At 62.8% G+C, this 21,214-nt stretch overlaps 1 protein-coding gene across 1 annotated transcript in view; it reads right to left on the bottom strand.

The window, feature by feature from the left end:
• Positions 1–393: 393 nt before the first annotated feature.
• TSHZ1 (teashirt zinc finger homeobox 1) overlaps positions 394–21,214 on the bottom strand; it is a 68,431-nt gene continuing 47,610 nt past the window's right edge. Inside the window, exon 2 of the mRNA XM_045849936.1 lies at positions 394–4,966. Coding sequence (XP_045705892.1) covers positions 1,752–4,966 — 3,215 coding nt within the window. The 3' untranslated portion in view covers positions 394–1,751. The remainder of the gene's footprint in view (positions 4,967–21,214) is intronic.

The raw sequence follows: 21,214 nt of genomic DNA, 5'->3' as shown, positions 1-21,214 counted from the left end.
TTCAGAGAACGGACGTCAGGCTTCCGCCTTGGGAGCGAGGCAGAGCTAGTCTGGCGGGGTCTCCCCTGCCAGAGGGAGGCCTCCCTCCCCGTGGACCCCAGCGCCGTAAACGCCGCCCACTGCCCGCGGGGCCTCTCTGTACCGAACACCCACCAACCCAGGCTCAACTCGGTGGCACCCAGTGCAGTGCAGTGCAGTGTGAAAGCTATAGTTTGTAATGATGCAGTGCTCTTCGCCTGCGTGACACCGACCGCGGAGCAAGGGCTCTGCGCGGCATTTCCGCTGGGGGCTGGGGGCTGGGGGCTGGGGGGGGGCGGGCAGCCGCAGCACCTCTCCCCGCCGCCGTGCCCGCCGCACCTCAAAGGCAGAGGAAGGACGACAGGACGAGGCACGTAAACCAAGAACGGCGTGAAGATTTATTTTACAATGGAGGAAACAGTGGATTTAATTGCGTGAACCCAAACGTACTGTACAATATTAATGACGGAACATCAAACGTATAATTAATAGTGCCTTGCTCTGTCTTCATTTATTCATTTTTTTTTGTCTGATATACATGCATCTGGAAAGATGCAAATGCCAGTAAAATTTCTCTATTTAAATCAAGCTGCGGGAACTAAATTTTATTCAAAAAGTGTGGTTTTACATTATATACACAGAAATTTAATATAAAATGACAATATAAAAAGTTAAAAGAGAAAGCATACAGCCAGAAGGTACAAAGGAAGTTGAGTAGATTAAAATGGTACGATATGTAACATACAGGAGTGTGTAAGCTGATGCTGGCGATTTACAAGGAAAGCACTCCAACATTTGCCCCATTTTTTTTTCTCGTTTGCCAGTGCGGCACATTATAGAAAGGTCAGCTGGTACCAAAGCTTACATTTGTAAATAACTATAAACCGCAGTATTTTACAGGAAAAAAAAAAGGAATAGCATTTTTACACATTTTTTTTAAATAATAGCTTGCATACTTTTTTTTTTTGCCAAAGTGGCATTTTTTTCAGCATCCAGAGGGTTTGGGCATAGTGGCAACTGGGGTGTTTGTTGCTGTGAGTTTTTCTTTGTTTGTTTGTGTTCTTCTTCTGTGTTGCACGTGTGAAGCGGCGGCTCCCCACCCCCGCCGGTGCTAGACAACCTTCCGTCTTCCGTAGCTGCATGCATCTTCCCCTCGCAAACCAGCTCTGCATATAAAAGCTCACGTTTTAATTATTAAATAAGTTTTGTGTCTGACACAGCTTTTGATCTGAATGAAATGCCTTTAAGCCTTTTTTTTTGTCTTTTCTTTTTTTTTTTTTTTTTGAGTGAAAGGCACAGAGATGCGATTACAGTCCCCAATGGGTCAAGTCGGACACCCCTGGGCTCCGCGACCTGTGTTACGGCCACGGCTGGCCACTCGGTTACTGTGCGGATGTTGTTTTCTGGTCGTTACTGGCGTGTCTCTTTCCTGCCAAGTCAGTGTCTCCGGAGAGTGTGCCCCACCGTTACTTACAAAAGATAGCTGAACACCGAGAACAGATGTTGAAAATAAAGGTCAGACTTTGACTCACGGAAAAAGAAAAATAACATGCACGATCGGACAGAGAGCATATAAATATAGCTACAAAATATGTGTAAGAAAACCCAAGGTCCAGGCCGGCCGTGCGGCAGCCCCGGGGAGGCTGACGTGGGCGGCTCCGGCCGGGCCTAGTGCAGTGTGGAGACCACGGGTAGTGCAAGGGGCCGGTCCCGCGCGGGCGCGCGCCGGGACGCTACTGCTTCTCCAGCTCCGTCACGTAGATCAGGTGGTCCTCCGGGGACTTGCCGTGGGTCTTGCTGAGGTGCAGTTTGACTGCGTGCTTGCTCGCGAAGGTCCGGTTGCACAGCTTGCACTGGAATGCGGAGCCCAGGTCGTCCTCGGCGGCCCCCACGGGGCCCAGGGCCTTGGCGGCCAGGGCTTTGGGGACGCCCTGCTGCTCCTGGATCTGGCTGAGCGGCAGCTTGGAGAGGTCCTTCAAGCTGAAGCCCAGGTGCGTCTCCAGGTGGCTGATGTACGTGGGCGCAGTTCTGAACTGAGAGGCACAGTCGTTGCAGAAGAACACGGGGTGGCCCGTGTCCAGGCTCTTCAGGAACTTGGTCCCGCCTGTCCTCCGCAGCTGGTACTTGACGTTGGCCAGCCAGTGGCTGATGGTGGTCATGGAGAGGCCCGTGAACTTGGAGATGTGCACCCGCTCCTGCGGGCCCAGGTCCGACAGGATGTACTTCCCGTCGGGCGTCTCCCGCAGGCTGGAGGCGAACTGGGCCTGCAGGATGAGCAGGTGCTGGGGGTTCCAGTTGGACTGCCGGCCCTTCCTCTTGTGGACGGGGGACAGCTCGTCCAGGGCCTCCTCGAAGCTGCTGGCGTCGGCGTCCGACTTCTCGGACACCGTGGAGGGCGTGGAGGACTTGGGGGTGAGGCGGCCCGTGAGGTTCTTCACCATGTCGGAGATGTCCATGAGCGCGCTCTCCCGCAGGGGTGAGGAGACCGCGTCGGCGGCGCCGGACACCAGGGGCTTGCCCTTGGCCTTGGTCAGGTCGATGGGCTGGTCGCTGTTCTCGTAGTAGTAGCGGTCGATGGCGTCGGCCTGCTTGGCGGGGGTGGCAGGGTAGACAGGCTTGTCCAGCATGCTGTTGCTGATTTTGTACAGCATGGCCAGGGGGTCCAGCGCGGGGCTCACGGGCTTGGACACCTTGCCCAGGTGCGTGTTCATGATGGACTGGAGCGCGCTCAAGGGGCTGATGAACGAGGGCTCCGCCGAGTGGTCCGTGATGATGCCCAGGTTGCTGCAGCCGTTGGTGACTTTGGCCTTGAGGGGTTCGGTGCCGTTGGGGGTGTGGGCGTCCACCCCGCCCTCCTTTCTGGCCTTGCCCCCCTCCGCCTCCGGGCCCTTCTTCGGCTGGGGTTTGCCGCCGCCGTCCTCCGTCCTGGGGAAGTCCTTGTTCTCTTTGGCCACGGGGGACACGGCCTTGGCCGGCGAGCCCTTGTCCTTCTCCGCGGGCTTGTCCTCCTTCTTCACGCTGACCTTGCCCGTGACCTTCTCTACCAGCTCCTCCATGGCCGACACGTTGCTCTTGTGGGGCGGCGGCGTGAGGCTCCCCGGGGAGGGCAGGAGGGCGGCGTGCTCCGCGGACAGCGGCTTCCCAGGGCCGGCGTAGGACGGCTGCACCTGAACGCTCTGCACGGCGGGCAGCGGCTTCACGGCGCCCGGCAGCTGGTAGGCCGCGTGGATGCTGGGGTAGCCGCCCCAGGAGGGCGCGCCGTTCTGGGCTTTGCTGATGGCAGTGGAGACGGTGTTCTCCAGCGACTTGAGGATGTCCACGCCACCCTTGGGGCTGTCGTCCAGGTCCTCCTCGCGGAGGTACTGGTAGAGCGCGGTGGGCTCGAACTTCTCGGGCGCGTCCTCGCTCTCCTCCTTGATCTTCCTGTCCGCCTCGCCGGCCGCCGGCGCCTTCTCCTTGTCCGGCTCCTTCTTCTCCTCCGAGGCCGTGGAGCCCGCCGGCGAGTCCGGCTGCTTCTTGGCGTGGGAGGCAGGCAGGCGGGTGTGCGTGGTGGGCGGCAGCGGGATGGACTGGATCTTCTCCTCCACCACGGGGTCCAGCACCAGCTGCTTGCCCTTCTTGGAGGCGGAGGTGGTGACCTTCAAGAAGTGGCCGGTGACCATCATGTGGGCGGTGAGCTGCTGCAGGGTGTCGTGGGAGCTGCCGCACTCCATGCACTTGAGGATCTGCGCCTTGCGGGCCTCGAACTGCCAGGTGTAGCTGGCGCCGTTCTGGTAGCCGTAGCGGTTGTTGGGCGTCACGTAGGGGTTGGCGGTCTTCTGGTCCTTGGCCGCCTCGCTCAGGGCGGCCTCGGTGGCGGCGGCGGCGGCGGCCCCGGCCGGCTCGGGGGAGCACGGGGACGCCAGGTCCTGAAGGGCCCGCTTCTTGGTGGACGGCACCAGCTTGGCGATGGCGGGCACGGGCTCCTTCAGAGGCACTTTCTGGTAGTGCTTCGTCTTGATCATGTGCACGCTCAGGTCCTGCAGAGACTCGAAGGAGTGGCCGCAGTACATGCACTTGAGCACCTTCTGGGCGTCCTCCTTGCCCTCCATCTCCATTAGCGAGCGCTTGCGCGGCTTGGACCAGCGCTTGGTCTTCTCGGAGTCCTTGTCCCGGTTGTCGTCGCGGTAGTGGCCCGTCTCGTTCATGTGCACCGTCAGCTCCACCAGCGTGTCGTAGGCGGCGCTGCAGTCCTTGCAGCGGAACTTGCTGGCGCCCGTGAACACCGAGCCGTACAGCTTGTTGTTCTGCCGGTACAGCTGCACCGTGCTGAACAGGCTGGGCTCCGGCAGCAGCCCGAACGTGGACGTCTGCTGCAGCGTCTTGGCCAGTGCCGCCTGGTGCCAGTCGTAGCCCGAGCCGCCGCCACCCGCGCCGCTGCCGCCGCCGCCGCCGCCACTGCCGGTGCTGGTGCTGGTGCCGGGGGTGCTGGCGGTGGTGCCGGCCGGCCCCGCGGCCGTGGCGGGCGGCGTGGGGGCGGGGGTGGAGGTCTCCTTGGGGCCCACATCGTTGCTGCTGGTGGTGGAGCTGGACTTCTTCAAGTCCAGTGCTAGGCTGGACCAGCAGGACTCGGAGAACAAGTTCGCGTAGACGGCCTTGATCTGAGCCAAGCTGTCCTGGGGGTAGGAGACGCTGTCGGGGGGGCCCTGCGGGTCCTCCTTGTCCTCCCGGGAGGGGGGGCCCTTGAAGTGGGCCAGCTGGTCGCTGCTCTCGCTGAAGGGCGACCCGTAGCCAGCGTCCTGGTTGGTGGCCGTGCTGACGGGGGAGTCCTGGTAGCTGGGGGCCTCCTTGACCTCCGCGTCGTCGCCGCCCACGTAGTCGCTGTCCTGGACGTCCAGGGACAGCCCATCCTCCTCCTCGCGCTCTTCATCTATGTCTGCCGCCTTCAGCTCCTCCTCGGGAACATAAGCTGGGGCAGAGAAATGGGACACGGTGAGGGGCGAGTCATGGTCAAGGACGCGCCTCCCGGCGCTCACTCCCTCCCTCCCTCTCCACAAAGACGTCTCTCCCCCGGGCTCCCAGGCTGCAGCACCACCCGCCTTACGGGGCCACCCGCTCGGCCCCTCGGGGGCAGAAACTCGGGCTCCGCCAGGACACCCACCTCTGCTGAGAGGACGCACCACAGAGGAAGTGGCCTCGGCCGGAGGGCGGGTGACCGCCCCGTTCTGAGGGCGTCCGCCCGCTGGCGACGCGGCCGCGTGGGGAGGGCAGGGCGCCTGTCACCCCCTCCCGCGGGCTCCCCCTTCCACAAGCAACGACCTGTGAGTCCCTCGCACCCTCCTGCCAGGTGGCACCTGGCTCTCCACGTCTAGGGCGAGGCGCTCCAGACACAGAGGCACACGGTGCCTGCACAGGGAGAGACCCCGCCGTGGTGAGAGGCGGTGAACGTGCTCTGGCCTCACTGAAAAGGAGGCGGCAACAGGCCCCCGGCCGCGCGCCCGCAGGGCACAGAAGGCACCCAGGGGCAGGGGCACCGGACGGGCGTCAGAGCCCTGGGGTATGAGGCAGCCCCATTCACGAGAGCCACAAGGGGGCAGGACCCAGGGGTCCGTCGGCAGGAGAACGGACGCGCCCAGCACGGAGGATCGCCCGCCACACACACGAGAAGGAAATCCCGCCACGACGCGGGCGGACCTGCAGTACGCTGCGCTCCCTGCGGCCAGCCAGCCGCGCTGGACGGACGGATGGACACTGTGCGACCGACCGCGCTTCTGTGAGGGCCTCGGGGTCCAAGCCACGGAGACAGCAGCGGAGGGTGCCGGGTGCCAGGCCGGGGTGGGGGCTGGGGTCGGATGGGGACAGAGCGTCCGTCTGCGGGGACGGCTGGTGCAGCGGCGGCACAACGGTGTGGAGGTCCGTGATGCCACCGCGCTGAGCCCCCACACACAGCTCCGGTGCGGACTTCTCTGCTGCGCACGTTCTGCCAGCCTGAAGCGCTGTTGAACTTGAACAAGGCGGATCTCACGCGTGCTGAGCCGCCCGGCACAGGCTGCCTTGGCACGGCAGGGCGGCTTCCCGGATGCGATGGCACCTCGCAGGGGGACAGGACGGCTGTCACTCAAGCGAGAGGGAGAGGCCGGGAGGGCGCACCCACCAGGAGATAAGAGCCTGACTCTTGACCTCGGGGCCCCGTGGGTCCTTGACGGCGTGACCCACCCGGCCCGTGCCCAAGGGGAGACGGTTGCAGGCCGCACCTCCTCACGCACTTGAGTGGCCAAGGCATCTCACTCACTCTTTGTCGTTTCTGTTAGTTCTTGAGAGAACACCTTGCTGAGCTGAACTAGGGTTCCGGCGATTACCTGGGAAGTCTGGGGTTAAGATGCTTTCCGGAAAGGCCCCGTGAAAAGGCACGGGTGTGACGGAGGACGGGTGTCTCATTAACTGTGATCGCTCGTTATCACGTTCTCAGAGCCGGGTCCTGCGGGAGCGTGGCAAAGCACGGCGCGTTCCCGGGGCGGCTGACAGGCCAGAGCCCGTCTCGCCAGCCAGGGCGGGCGCGGGGACGGGGGGCCGGCGGAGCACAGCCGCACCCGCAGGCGGGGGGCTGGAGACCCCGGCACTGCGGGCCCCCCTGAGTGTGAGCACACCCCGTCACTGTGAGCACACGTGCATGCCACAACCACACACGCAGGGCCCACGACGACCCGGGGGGCTGCAAGACGTGCAAGCCCCCCACACCGTGACTGACAGCCGAGGCAGCCACTCAGCTGGGCCCTGACGGGATACAGTCCGCCCACCTCCACCTTGTTTGGGGGGGTCCGTTCCAAGGCCCCCGACTGATGCCTGAAGGCACAAATGCTACCGACCGACCCCCAGTGTGCTGCGTGTCCCCTCTGAGCACACGTCTGTTGCAGGTTTGGTTTCTCAGTAGCCCCCCGAGAGATGCACACTGGTAACGAACCACAGAACGGGGCAGCTGTAACTGTAACACCCCGGCGACCAGAGCACAGGCGCTGCAGTGCAGAGACCGCCGATCGGAGCCCCAGGGCGGCGGCCACGTGGCTAGCGGGAGATGGAGGGCCGGTTCGCCTCCGGTCAGGACGGAGCCGGCGAGGGCGGGACCCCAGCACGCCCTTCAGAAGGGCCACAGTCGAAACAGGTGGATGCTTTGCTTCTGGCATTTTCCACTTCACAGGCTCGCATCGCAGCTGGCCGCTGGTAACGTGAACCTCGGGCCGTGAGGCCGCAGCCAAGGGGCCCACTGTACCCGTCCCCTGTGCTGTCCAGCACGCGGCCCATTCCACATCTCGGGGGCAGCGTGAGCCACCTGAGCACGCGTGTGCACGCCTGGTCCACAGCTGAGGGTGGAGCAGAGCCCACTAACAGGTCTGGGGACCACCATTCTGCTAACACTGTGCTCCTACCGGGAGATGTAGTCCTCAGGGTGAGACCGGCGGGGGACGTCCGTCCGTCCGGCCGGCCTCAGCATCTGGACGGTACTCCGTCCCGTAGCCCTCGCCCACCAGGCAGAGCTCGGCAAACTGAACAATGGCGGCCACGTTCGGTCGCGGTTTCACTCAGCCCGTAACTGTCACAGGGTTAGGACGGCCCTGGCTCCCAGGGCTCACAGGGAACGCTCAGCCCGGGTCCCCGCAGGAGCCCCGGTCACACTCCTCGCCTCCGGCGGGCTCAGCCACGGGCCCTCTCTGTGGAGGGTGGTGACCTTACGGCCCGAGGGCGTCCTGGGCAGGCAGAGCGCGGTGAAGACGGGGCCTGGGGCCCGGCTGCCCCACAGCAGCTGCGGCAACACATCCAGGGCCCGACCAGCTCAGAGGAGCGGCTTGACGACAGGGTCCGTCCCTCCAGGGAGGGAAGACCCGCGCCCCAGCCCCTCGCTACAGACACCGCTCTATCTGGGCCGGCTCGGGACGGGGCTCCCCAGGCTGCCCGGCAGGAGGTGCTGGCAGTGCGCTCTGGGCAAGGCGACGACCTGCATCTCGGCCGTGGGAGCAGAAATGGGGGCCCACTGCTGCACCCTGGGGTGCACTTGGCACTCCCACCTCTCTCACCCCCGGGGCTGCACCTCAGGGCTGAAACAGCCCCAGCAGAGAGCGATGTAGCTGCCCACGCTCCCGCTCCAGCCTGTCCCCACGACACGGTCCGGTCCACGCCCAGGTGTCTCGCATGCACCTGGCTGACAGCCACACGGCCCCAGGGCAGCAGCGACACTGGTGAGGGGCACCCCCCCCCCAGGCTCCTCCACCAGACAGCCCACAGGAGGACCCTGGGTTCGGCGCGCCGTCCCCTCCCTGGGCGCCCACGGGCCCCCGCTCTCCGGCAGGTGGCAGGTGGGAGGGCTGCCGGAGGGTCTGCAGTCCCCGGGTCCGGCCTGTTAGGTCCACCAGCCAAGTCCCCACACGGACCCCCTTGGGTCCAGTGGGGGGCACCTGCCTCCCCCGGCCGCCTGGAGCCAGCTGTGGTCTCCTCCAGCATGCTGCCTCCTCACCCCCCGCAGAGGTCGCTGTTCCCCCCACAGACTGGAGACCCCCACACCCCGCCCAGGCCGCCAGCGCCGGGGCCCCGGCCGGACGGGCCCTAGTCAGGGGCCCCGCGGAAGTAAACGCCTGTCCTGCGGCGGACGGGAAAGCGGAGTCTCCGAGCAGCTGGCCGGCTTCCCCGCTTCCACGGGCCTGGACTCCGGGCCACCTGGGCCTGCCCCAGACCTTCCTGCGCTCAGCTCAGCCACGTGGGGACCGAGGGACTGTCCTTCGTCACCTGCGCGTCTCACCGCCCGTGAAGCCGCTGGTCTGCCGGTGACCCAAGGGAACTCTGTGTCGACTGCCCGGGAGCCCTGGAGGCCCGCGCAACCACAACACACCAAGTGGTTTAGGAAACCTCAGAGGGAGCCCTGCCGGCTGGGCGGCTCCGAGGGTTGCAGCGCCGCCCCAGCACCAAAGGGCCGAGGGTCTGCTCCCCGGCGGGGGCGCGTCCAGGCGGCGACCGGTCGGCGCTTCTCCGTCTCTCTCAAATCAGTAACCGTATCCTCGGGCGAGGACTTCAAAACACTGGGTGGGAAGGGACGAACAAACACCTTGAGAATGAAAAGCGGGGTTTGGGAACGCCCTGCGAGCCGGCCGCGCCGTCAGGAGGCGGCGAGTCCGGGCGGAAGAGGGGAACCGCGGAGACGTTTCCAGCGCCCACGCCCTCTGGCCCGTCAACGTTTCTCCCGGACGTGGCGTCGGGGAATTCGAACAGAGACGCCCTCCGCGCCGGCGCGCCCTCCGCCCGCCGCACGTGCCGGGGGAGACCGCCCCGCCCCGTCGGCAGCAGCGAGAGGCGCTGCGGGGACCTGCGCCGGGCCCTGCGCTGCAGCGAAAACCCGGGCCTCCCACTCGGAAAAGCGCGCTGCTGCGACACGGGCAGAGACGGAAAAGGCCAAAGACAAAACACCGGACGCGCGGGGGCAGTTGCCCCGAAAGGAGGCTGGCGGCGGAGGGTTTTTCTGGTGAGCGAACGCGGGGTTGGGCGTGGCGCGAGGCGGCGGTGGACGGAGGCCCGTGTTTTCAGCGCACAAGCACGGGCTGTGCACGCTACACCGTCTCCGGAAGGAGGCAGCTGGCGGCACTGGGAGAGGGGCCCAGACGGGGCAGGGCGTGTGGGGTGGGCTCTGCTCATCGCTACTGTTTCTTTTTTTTTTTTTAATTTTATTTATTTATTTTTAGAGAGGGAAGGAAGGGAGAGAGGGAGGGGGGGAGAGAGAGAGAGAGAGAGAGAGAGAAACATTAATGTGAGGTTGCTGGGGGCTGTGGCCTGCAACCCAGGCATGTGCCCTGACTGGGAATCGAACCTGCAACACTTTGGTTCACAGCCTGCGCTCAATCCACTGAGCTACGCCAGCCAAGTCATTGCTACTGTTTCTTGACATTGAAAAAGAGAGGGGAGGCAAGAAGAAAGTGGGGGCCGCTGGTATTAGGGTTCGTGTTGGAGGGGCATCTTTGGGGACTTCAGTCATGGTTAGCCTGCCCCCTGGCCCTCCTGCCGGCCCCTGTGTCCCTGCCCCTCCAGGGAGCCGTCCAGTCTGGGGAGGGCGCTGGGGGTCCCAGACGGGAGCAGCTGCGGGACCCCCCCCCGGCCCGCCAGCCCAGCAGCGCAGCGGTCTCCTGTGGCCCCGCAACAGCCTCCGGTCAGAGCTCTCGTAGGGTGGGGGCCACATTCCTGGGGGGCGGCCTTCCCAACACCTGGCGGCGGGGGAGGCAGAGGGAAGGCCGGGGCTGGGAACCGGGGAGCCCGGCCCTGCTCCCCTGGCGAGCACGCAGGGTGGGGAGCTGATGGTGAGCGAGGAAATGGATATTCCGAGTGGACAGGTGCACAGCCGGGTCTTCCGAGGTCCCTGCCTGGTTACAGCCTCACGGTGGAAACTGCGCCTGGCTGGGGTTTCGCCGCCCGGCAAAACGGCGCAGTCCTACCAAGTGACAGGTGTGCCTCCATTCATCCGCCTGGGCGTCACACCGGCCAGCTCGACACCCACCGGCAGGCGGCCTCACATGGAAGCACATTCACTCCAAGGACCCAGCTCCTAGGAGGGCCACCCCCCGCCACACCTAAGTGACGAATGTCCAGCCTCGCTGCGCGGTGCAACCCGCAAAACACAGTCTCCGTAACCGACCGCGTGTACAGCCACGTCGCCCCTGCTGGGGTGCCACCCCTGCTGGGGTGCCACCGGGACAGAAAGACCGCCGAGAAGGCAGACACGGAGCCCGTCCCCCTCAGAGAAACACCGCCCTGCAAGCGGCTGCCATGCTAATTCACGAGCGCAGGATTCAGGTCTCTGCGGGACGGCCGAGGCTGTGCTCAGCGGGGCCGAGGGGCCACGCCGCCCCGGCCGCGACGGGAGCGAGCCTTCGTCTGTCGTTCTGGCCGATTTCAGCGGCCCCGTCTGGCGCTGAACCACCGATGCATAGCGGAGCTGTTTCTCTATGTAAAACCCGACGGAAGCCATTGTAGAAAACTGTGATAAAACGGCCTCTGGATGTTACCGAGTTCGAACGCGAATTAGAAACCCACAGGTGGCTTTCTGAGAACAAGTGCCATTTCTTCTTCTCACCGCCACCCAGGGTTTAATTTCGAGTTGACTGAGAATCAAGGAGCCTCTTCGCAGGGCCCCTCCCGGCGGGCACATCGGGACCAACCCTCCGTCCGGCGCGGGTCGCGTGTCACCACGATGCCACCACCGGAGCCACGGTGACGAAGACCAAAACCTTCTTTGATTTCCAGCCACGTCAGGAAGAAAAAGAAGAGAACGAATATAGGAAGACCTTGAAAAATTAGAGAGAAGTGAGGAGGAGGGAGGAAAACAGAGACTGAGGAATTCGCGTGTGCAGCTGGCATGTCGAGCACCAGGCAGACGCCCCGCCCGCGGGCCACATGTGAACCTGCCGCAGGCTCCGCCGCGGCCCCCCAACGTGACACGTGGCCCCACCCACCGTGCACCCCCCGGGGGGGGCACGTTTTCAGGACGCCCTTGGCGTCTGAGGAGCCGCAGCCCAACACACACCACACCGGCCCCCTCCGACGCGTCTGGCCTACAAACCCACATCGGCGAGTCCTGCCCCAAACCCCAGGGCCCGCCGGGAGCGATGGGGAAGACTGGTCTGCCGGGGAAGGGTCGCCCTGATGGCTGCCACTCAGAAGCGCAAAGAGGAGACCCTGCGTGAGGCACGTCCCGGAGCGGCAGAATCCCGTGGGAAGACAGGGAGCTGCGTGCCTGCCCACGCTCAGGACGCCGAGCTCCCGGCCCTCACGAAGGACCACCCGGGGCTGTCCCCAAGCACAGTCCCTTTACCCTGCGGCACGGTGGCACCCTGCCGTGCCTCACACGACGTCCCGTTGAAAAGAACAGTGAATGGCACCACGTTCGCTGCAGGCGTGACCGTGAGAGACGAGGGGAGGAAGGTTCCTGCGGTCTTGGAGCCCCACGTGGAGCTGGCGCCCCAGAAGTGTCTCCATTTTCAACCCCCTAGCTCGTTGTCGTGAACACGCAGGATAACGGAAGACCACTGGGAACGTCGCCGACCAGCGTGGGGACTCGCAGACCCACAGGGAGGGCCCGGAGACCAGCTCTTCACACAGGGGAGATTTCACCTTTAAATATGCTACAGTGGTGCCCTGGCTGGTGCGGCTCGGTGGACTGGGTGCCGGCCTGCAAACCAAAAGGTCGCCAGTTCGATTCCCAGTCAGGGCACATGCCTGGGTTGCAGGCCAGGTCCCCAGTGGAGGGCATGAGAGAGGCAACTGATCAATGTATCTGTTGATGTTTCTGTCCCGCTCTTTCTCCCTTCCTTCCCCCTCTCTAAAAATAAAATCTTTCAAGAAATGTGCTACAGTCAGGTATAAGTTATGTTCCAGTGGGTTTCACCACGCGCTAAAATACCCTGCGTGATTATTTCTGCACTTGATTGGAAGCTTAGTACAAGGCCACATGACCCCTGGCTTTCTCGAACTTCCCTTCACAACAACAGTGGTGTCCAAACTGAGTCACACTGTGCTGTCACAACTGAGATTGTCTCGCCCTCACTGTGCTAATCAGGCTTACTGTGACTGTTACCGGTGAGTTCTCATAACCGCTCTCCTAGATGCTTTTTTAAAAAAAAAGTCAGCCCTGGCTGGTGTAGCTCAGTGGATTGAGCGTGGGCTGGGAACCAAAGTGTTCCAGGTTCGATTCCCAGCCAGGGCACATGCCTGGGTTGCAGGCCATGACCCCCAGCAACTGCACATTGATGTGTCTCTCTCTCTCTCTCTCTCTCTCTCTCTCTCTCTCTATATATATATATATATATATCTCCCTCCCTTCCCTCTCTAAAAATAAATAAAATATTTTAAAAAATGTCAGGCAGAGAGAGAGAGAGAAGTGGGGGACTCATGAAAACTTCCGAGTGTGAGTAATTCTTTATCGGGATCTTCTGTTTTCACTACAAGCTGCAATTTCCTAAAAACTGCCTGATTCGTATGAGTTCAAAGGTGCCAGAATGTACTCCAGTATTTGCAGAAATTTCTACTCCCAGGGTTGAAGCTACGAGAACAGTGTGCTCTCAAGGTGAACGGATGCGATCTCTGGTCCCAGAGAGGGCTCCGAGGGAGGCTCCGGAGTCGCAGGGAACAGAGTCAACCCCACTGGGGCGCCTCCCCCTGAAACCCTCGCCCCGCCCCCCCCTCCCGTGCTCCCGCCCGCACCCCCGGCCCCCAGAACCTGATGAATGAGGGCTCAGAACCGGTCCCTGCCACGTGCGGAGTCCCCTCGCACAACTACTCACAGAAATAAACGACATCTCTCCCTATCGAGTAAAACAAAGACTCCAAATCACCACTCCTGCTATTTCTTTTTGTGTCAAAACAGCTTTGCCTTCAGTCCCCGGCCCTTCCTGAGCCTGGCCTGTGGCACGGAGCGTGACGCTGAGCACGCGTGGGGAGTCCTGCCATCAGGGGGAGCCCAGTCCCAGCAGCACCGAGCCCGAGGGCACCGCCCGGCGAGCTCGCCGCAGCACCTGCAATGCAGGGGAGGAGGTGCTGCCTGCCTCCGTGTGCCGGCACGGATGCACAGGTGCAGGTGTGCGAGTGTGTGCACGTGTGGTGTGCATGCACATGTAGGTGCGGTTGTGAAAGTGTGTGCATGCATGCGTGGGTACGTGAGCGTGTACCAGTGTGAGTGCATGCACATGGAAGCGTGAGCATGCGTGAGTGTGCACTTGTGTGTGCCCATGTGAGTGTGTGCCCGTGTGAGTGCACACGTGTGGCTGAATGAACAATTAAAACTACACAGACCCTCTTGTTTCCGACATGGGAATAAGACAACTGGATCTGAAGGTTAAATTTCACTTTTCTTTACAAGATTAAATCTTCTAATATTTTTTTGTCATAAACTGCGCCGCCTCCTGGATGGCAGCGTGTCCCTGAGGACCAGCCGTCACCCTGAGCAGCGCGACCCTATTCGGTCCGCAAGTCTGCGGACAGAAGGCAGCGCCCGCGCTCCCTGCTGGGGCGGACCGCACCCTGAGCGCATGCGCCCCGGCCGCTTACCGCGCCGACGCACGCGGAGGGTCCGAGGGAGCCCCTGCATCTCCCCGGCAACCACCCAAGGGGGCCCAGGCGCGTCCTCACCGGCAAAGTGGGTAAACATCATGTTTCTCAAACCACAGCTCGACATTTTTCGGAGGAAACAGGGTTTACTCTACTCAACAGCCACCCTCAGGCTGGTGGGAGGTGGCGGCTGGAGGTGCTCGTCCACGGCTGGACGTCGTCGAGTCCCGCACAGCCGGGTGGCACCTGCAGGGGCTCTGGGCACTGAGGTGTGCGTCCCCTCCTGCACCGGCCCCTCGTCTGCACCCCAACACGCACCATCTGTCGGAGGGGCTGCCCGAACCATCCCGTGGCCCCCGCGCAGGTGAGCCGAGGCAGCGACCTGGGACGAGCCTTCCCCGGGATCTGATTCGCTCTCGAAACGTCGGCTCTGAAGCCATCCCGCAAACTCCAGCAGGTGCCTGCCTGGCCCCTCGCGTGCCCCTTCGCCCGCGGCAACACGCACGCGTGGGATCGGCTCCCAAGTGACAACACGCCCCCACAGACACTGAACCACACAACGTGGTCCTTGCACAGACGGGGTGCACGCAGCCTCTGTCACACCCCAGATTTTGATATTTAGAGTCGTTCGGGACCCTGGCCATTAAGCCAGCAGGCCAGCTGACTACAATGTTCCCGTTTGTAACACCCTTGGGTTTCCAGCAACATCGTCGGAGGAAGGTGGTGACTCCAGAAAACAACACACACCTACAGCATTTTAGCATGAAAATGTCGAATAAGCCACATCAGTGAACTTGAACTCACAAGGCCGTCACAGGACCCGGGACTCCCCGGCGTCTCCAGAAGCACAGTGACACGCACAGGACAACCCGTGAAAAAGACCTGAGTTCCCATCGTTAAAAATGTTAAATGGCGCCACTAATTCCAACACAACGGCCCGTCTTCACACGGACAACTACCGGAGCAGAGTGACCTTTCAGGCCAAGAGAAGGTCACGATAGGAGCAGGAAATTTATCATCCCAGGGACATGGAGAAAGCCCGAGTCCTCCACCCTCCCTTTGAGTCCCTGAGACTCACAGGTGTCCTGAGAGGTGTCCTAAGGCCACCTTGGGGTCACTCTAGCTGGAGACGCCCCAGGCTGTGGCCCATCAGAGGGGCTCCCCGGCTCGCTGGCTGTCCCCTCCCCCGGGGCCGGTAGGGGGAGATCATGTGGCTAGCAGAGGTCAGCAAGGGGCGGCCCTCTGCAGCGACTGCCATCCCCCAGGGTCACAGGCCCTGCCCGCCATCTGGTGAGCCCTGCGTCCCAGCCTGGGGTGAGCCCTGGGGACCATCAGGGCCCCATCACCCACCGACGGGAGCGCAGGGGAATCAGGCCCAGATGATTTCACAGAAATGGGCACTTCCATCCCCACGGCTGCGTCAGACGGGAAGTGTTGGACCCGTCCCCATTACAGATGGACATGACCGTGCAGGGCGGGACAGAAGTTCGAATCCCACCACGAAACTGGCTGGCGTCCATTCTCTGCGGGGAGGCGCCCTGGAGGGCCTGGGACGGACCCGGCCTCCACGGGGCTCTCGGGGCCTGGACGTCACGCTCCGCGGTAGCCTGGCCCTCGCCTTCCTCGCCCGCGTGCCCGGCCTCGTCTGGAGAGGGAAGCGTTTCTCACTCCATCTGGAGAAGGCAGCCCTCGTCAGCGATCGCGGTGCGATCAGGCGCGCTGCAGCGATGGGGGAGGGAGGCGGGGGGGGGGGGTGCCGAGAAACAAGCCGTGGGAGAGGAAACAATCTTGTCGAAAATGTTACCTTTCCAACGGGAATGATGAAAGAGAAGTCAGGGAGAGAGACGCCGGCACTCAAAGATGGCTGTCACTTCAGATCGACACTGGCACAACTCACCGAGACAGGTGACACTTTGGTGGAGCAAACTCCCCCTGCATTATTGAGCAGCCTGTGACGGGGCTCCGGCAGGTGCGGCCCACGTGCCTGGGGCGCCCGGAGACGGGGTTCAGCAGGTGCCTGCGTTCCGCGCCTCATTTGCATCCCTCCCAGATGGAGGCTGCAGGCGCAGCCTCCTGGCTGAGGGGGGAAGGGGCGCTGGCGTCCCCGCCCGGGTCCCAGGAACCTCTCCCCAAGATTCCTCCCTGGGACCCGGGCAGAGGCTGCGAGGGGGCGCCCTCGTTAGGGGGTGCTCAGGCCACGCCCCTCCTCATCACACTGCTGCTCAGTGATTTAACCTAAGCGACTACTCCGGGTCTGAGGACGTTTCCTTTCTGTGTTTCTTCTGAAAGGCAGCCCGCGGGGCCGAGTCCACCCCGAGACCGCAAGGTCCGGTCGAGACGACCTCCAGGAAACGGTTTGAGAAGAGAGGAGTCATCCGTGGAGCGTCAGGAACAAAACACCCTCTGTCCCGGCCAGCCCCCGGGGAGAGCCCTGCTCACAGGACAGTCGAAGGACACTGGGGTCCCCGCCCCCGCCCCGGCGTGGCCCCCGCACGCCTTCCCCCATCTGCCCCTTCGGTTCCACGCAGGGAGCCGCTGGAAAGAAGCGCCGGGCACGGCGGCACTGACGAGAAAAACCCAGGGAGACGACTGAGGGGGAGCGGAGGGAAGCACAGGCCACGAAACCGTCCACCCGGCCGCAGGGGAGGTCGGATCCCAAGAGGAAGTGGGCCAGGTCCAGCCGCACGTGGAGAAAAGGAAGCTTAATGCCACCAGCCCCCCAACACCTGCCGCGGCCGCCGAAGGCACGTGGGCGCAAGGACGTGTGTATTCTCGGAGCAGAGGGCAAGGAGCCCACCACGGTCCCCGGGAGCACCTCCCCCAGGACGACAGTGCCGTCTGACCCCACTGCCAGCAATAAGACACAGTCGGGGACAGTGGGCCGCCTAGATACGGATGTTTTTTGGCCCTCTAGCAACTTATTGGGGAGGACGGATAAAATACGTTCTTTTGAGAGAAATAATTCACCACTGTCTGCGTCCACATTGCATCCCCCCTCCCCCATAGACTCTCACTCAGGCAGCACTACGCTTTGGGTTGAAATGCCGTTGAACGGTAACAGGCCGGATTTCCCAGGCTCTTACGCGGAACTCGACGCCATCTGCGACGCTCCGCCTGTTCGTGGTGCCAGCCTCTCGTCAGCACGCCAAGGGGGAAGCCTCTGCAGCTGTCCATGTGAGGAAACTGAGGCACGGAGGGTACGTGACCCGCCCCCGGCTGCACCGTCAGCGGTCGCAGAGCAGGGCATGCCACGGGGGTCGGTGAGGACGGAGCCAGGCCCCAGACAGGCACGGCCGCCGCCGCACGCAGGGCACGTCAATCAGCAACTCTGAGCAGCGTGAGTTTCCAAGCAGCTCTGTCTGCAGAACATGCTGCTGGTGAAACAGGCCCCTGTCCACGTGACCTCGGCAGAAGCAGTGTCAGGCCGCAAAGTCATGGTCAGGCAGCAGCCGCGCGGGGCGAGGGGCGCATCTCCCGGGGCTTGCCACGGGCGGAGCGGCCGCAGAGCCGCACCGCTGTCCACTCCCAGCCAGGCCGACCCAGACCGGGCGCAGAGGCGGCAAGCAGAGCGGTGTGACCGCGGCTGGGGGAGGGGAAGCAGGAAACTGTTTAATGGGGACAGAGGGTCCGCTGGGGAAGATAAAGAGCGCCGTGGACGGACAGCGGTGGTGGTGGCCACACAGGTGGGAATGGGCCTCAGGCCCCTGATCTGTGCATGGGGGAACGGTTCATGTGGCCGGTGTCACGTTACGTGGACCTGACCACAACAGCGAGGGAGGGCCAGAAACCCCGTGTCCAGCCCCGCCAGCCCCGCCCCTTCCGTACATCAGTCTCCCCGCCCGCCCGCCCACAGCCTCGGCTCTGCACGGCCACCCGGCCAGCCCGCCGGGACCCTCCCCACCTGTGTGCGCGGTCCAGCGGCCCGCCCTCGGCCGAGCCGGGCCTCCGGGACCCACAGCAGCCGAGCGGCCTGCTCCTGGTGGCTACCGCGGTGCCCGGACGAAGCGAATGTTCGGTAACTACGGGCAGGAATAAGGAACCGGAGGGCGAGCGACCACTCAACCCAGAGCACGCGGCGCAGGAGGACGCGCGGGGGGTGTGGGGTGCGCATGCGCGCGCGGCCCAGGCACCGGGGGACGGGCGGGGCGGGGGCCCTCGAGGGGTCTGGCTGGGAGTCGCAGCCACAGGTCAGCGGGGCCACGGAGAGAAGGGAACGGGGGGAAGCACAGGGAAAACGGCCGCCCTGTCTGGGAAGAGCCGTCCCCCCGCGCCGTGTCCCGCCTGCCATCAGCGGGAACACCTGTCAGAGGTGTCCTGCCCCGCCATTTGGCTGATGTCAAACCTCAATAGGCCGGATCGGAGAACCGGCAAGTGGCAGGCGGGGGAGGCGGGGGCGCGAGCGGGCCCGCTGGACCGCGCGCCGATTGGGGGGGAGGGGCGGGGAGGGGGCGGCGCGGCAATCAGCGCGCCCATTTGCGGTGCTAATGTCCAATTCGGCTCCCTTTCATCCGCCTGATTTAGGTGGTCAGCGCGGCGGCGGGCCGGCGCGGGGAGGCTGTGCTGTTTAGCAGGCTGTTTAATGGGAAACTGGCAGTCTTATTTCTGCCCTAGATTTGGTTTGTCACCGGGTCTCCATTACATGCCACTCAGCTTTGATGTCTTTGGACAGGGCTGATCAAAAGATGTCATTTGACCTACACAGCATGGCAGAAACTTGGAGAAGTCTCATAAAGCGACACTCTGGCTGTAAATAAAATGACATTATTATTTCCTCTCTCCTATCATGTAGAAAAGCCAATTATGGTAATGCCCTGCATGTCAATGAAAACACAGCCAGCCTTCTGGGGCGTCAGCACCGCGGCTCTCTCCTCCCTGGGAGAACGTGCCCCCCCCCACCCCCCGCAAAATGAAGAGGAAGGGGGTGATGGATGTCTTAAAGACAGTCCATAAAACCCTGGACAGCAAGAAAAGTGCAAGTCAGCAAAACAATTGCAAGTGCAAAACGCACACGGTTAAGTCGCCCAATTATCTAATAATTTCATCTCCCGTGATTTACACGCCGGCCCCGAAGTGGCCAGGAGCACGCCGCGCCTTTCTCGGTGTTTGACGGACAGGAGAGGCGATTTATGGCGCTAATAACCCTCCACACGCCCCTCTTCTTGGGCTTGCCGGCTGGGGGGTGGTGGGGGGTCTAACCTTGACCCTGAGACCCACGTAGCAGCTACAGCCCTAAGGTGCAGCCCTGCAGGCGCCGTGTGTGGGAGGCGCACAGACGCAGGTCGCGCCGGAGCCTGCGCAGTGGCTGTTCCAGAGCGCCGGCTGTCAGCGTTTCCCCTGCGCCACGTGCTCAGGGCGTTTCTTGGAGGGGGGGAGACTGAATGTGCTCAGGGAAGACCCCTGCCCCCCCATCCCCGCTGCCTGTTGCCCTCGATGTCTGCGGGACCCCCTCGGGGGCACCCAGCCTGTGCTCTCCCACTGGCCACCCACCTGCACCTCCGCCTCCTGCCCCCAGCTCACGCCGACCCTCCAAAGCAGCCCGCCATGACAGCCGCTCGGGGTGGCCGCCGACCCCTCCAGGCTCTGTGTGAAACCCACTCCTCGTCCTGGGACCACCCCACGTGCCCCCAATGCAACAGGGACAAGAGTCTTCTGTCGGCATCCTGTCATCGATCCAGAGAGAAGGCGGCTTGAGACCAGCCCGGGCCGGGGGGGGGCAGGGCAGAGGTTCCCCCCAAAGGGAGCATGTCAACGTTTCTGTAATCGTGCTGCGCACTCGTTAATTAAAAAAAAGAGAGTTGCAATTAGTGTCCGTTGGAATTCAGGACAGAAAGCAATGTTCGGAGCCACGAGACCCGTAACAGAAATAAAAACTTTTTGGCTGCATCAGAAAATATGCAAAATGCTCTAATGGTTTGGGGGAAGAAGTTAATTACGACACGTCATTTCTAAGCACACCCCGCAACCACGCCTTTCCCCCGGAATTCTGCCTCTGGGGCAGAATGCACAACAGCTTCAACTGCGACGCTTCATCAGGTTTGAGTAACTTTGAAGAACGTTCTTCGTGTCGACGCCGCCAGGGCCTCAGTGAGACCCGGCACTGGTGTGGCCCCCCACTGCGCCCCGCAGGCTCGGGGGGGCCCTCCCGGCCTCGGCGCCGAGCTCTGCGGTGACCCAGGTGCCCAGGTGCCCTCGATGGCCGTCTGCGGGGGCAAAGGGGGGGGGTCAGAAGAGAACTGAAGCTGCTCCGTTTTCATCCCAGATTTCGACTTTCAGAGGCCACCCTTACGTCCCCCATCAGACTACCAGCCTGTGACTTGTTTCCTCTGTCACTCCAGTGGGCCCAGGGGACTGCAGAAACACTGTTAACACCTATTAACAGCGACACAGGAGCTGTGCTTCTGCTCCGTGGGCCCCGCCCCAGGCATCACTCGGGAACAAAGCGGAGAGGGACTCCGGATTCTGGAGGGCGAGGAGGCCCAGTCTCGTCCCAGATCCGTGAGCCAGTCCACTGCTGTTCGTGCCCCCGGGGCTGCTGCAGGGAGCTGCTGGGTGATCTCTATGGAAAGAGAATTCCAGAACACCGAGCACAGCTGATTCTGATAGCGAAGGGTGGGAGGACGGGCAAGGTCTGCCCCAGGTCTGTGCACAGGTGTGCCCTGTCCCTCTCCCGGTAACCCCGCCCCCCACGGACAGCCGCCAGCCACGCCCCAGACTTCTCTGCGGGGTGAGTTCAGACACCCCGAAGTGTGGGGCGCGAGGGGCTCTGGGCCCCGATTAGACACCGGTATCACTTGCTTTAATCAGGAGTTTCATCTACGTCTAGTTTAACCCCCAGCTAAAAGACTCGGTTCTTTCAAAAGAACGTCTTAAAACCAAAAACAATCCTTAAAACACCCATGAAAAAAACAACTCATCGTCAACACCGTAGCAAAGCATGTTCGGTAGACACGAGTCCTGCACTGGCTGGAGACGGGCCCTCGCCGGCCGTGTCGAAGGGGGAAAAACACTGAACTCGTCACCAGGAAGGAATGTCACCGCGCCTCGGCCTCCCTGCGACTTGGAGGGACCCGGCGCCCACAGCGGGAGGGGGACGGTGTGCGGAGAAGCAGATTTATCCACTGGCATTTCACTCGCTCCCCCAATA

Source organism: Phyllostomus hastatus, unplaced genomic scaffold (assembly GCF_019186645.2).
Source record: "Phyllostomus hastatus isolate PE091 unplaced genomic scaffold, TTU_PhHast_1.1 phas_contig_80, whole genome shotgun sequence".
Lineage (NCBI taxonomy): Eukaryota > Metazoa > Chordata > Mammalia > Chiroptera > Phyllostomidae > Phyllostomus > Phyllostomus hastatus.
This window is presented reverse-complemented; position numbering and strand designations above follow the sequence as displayed.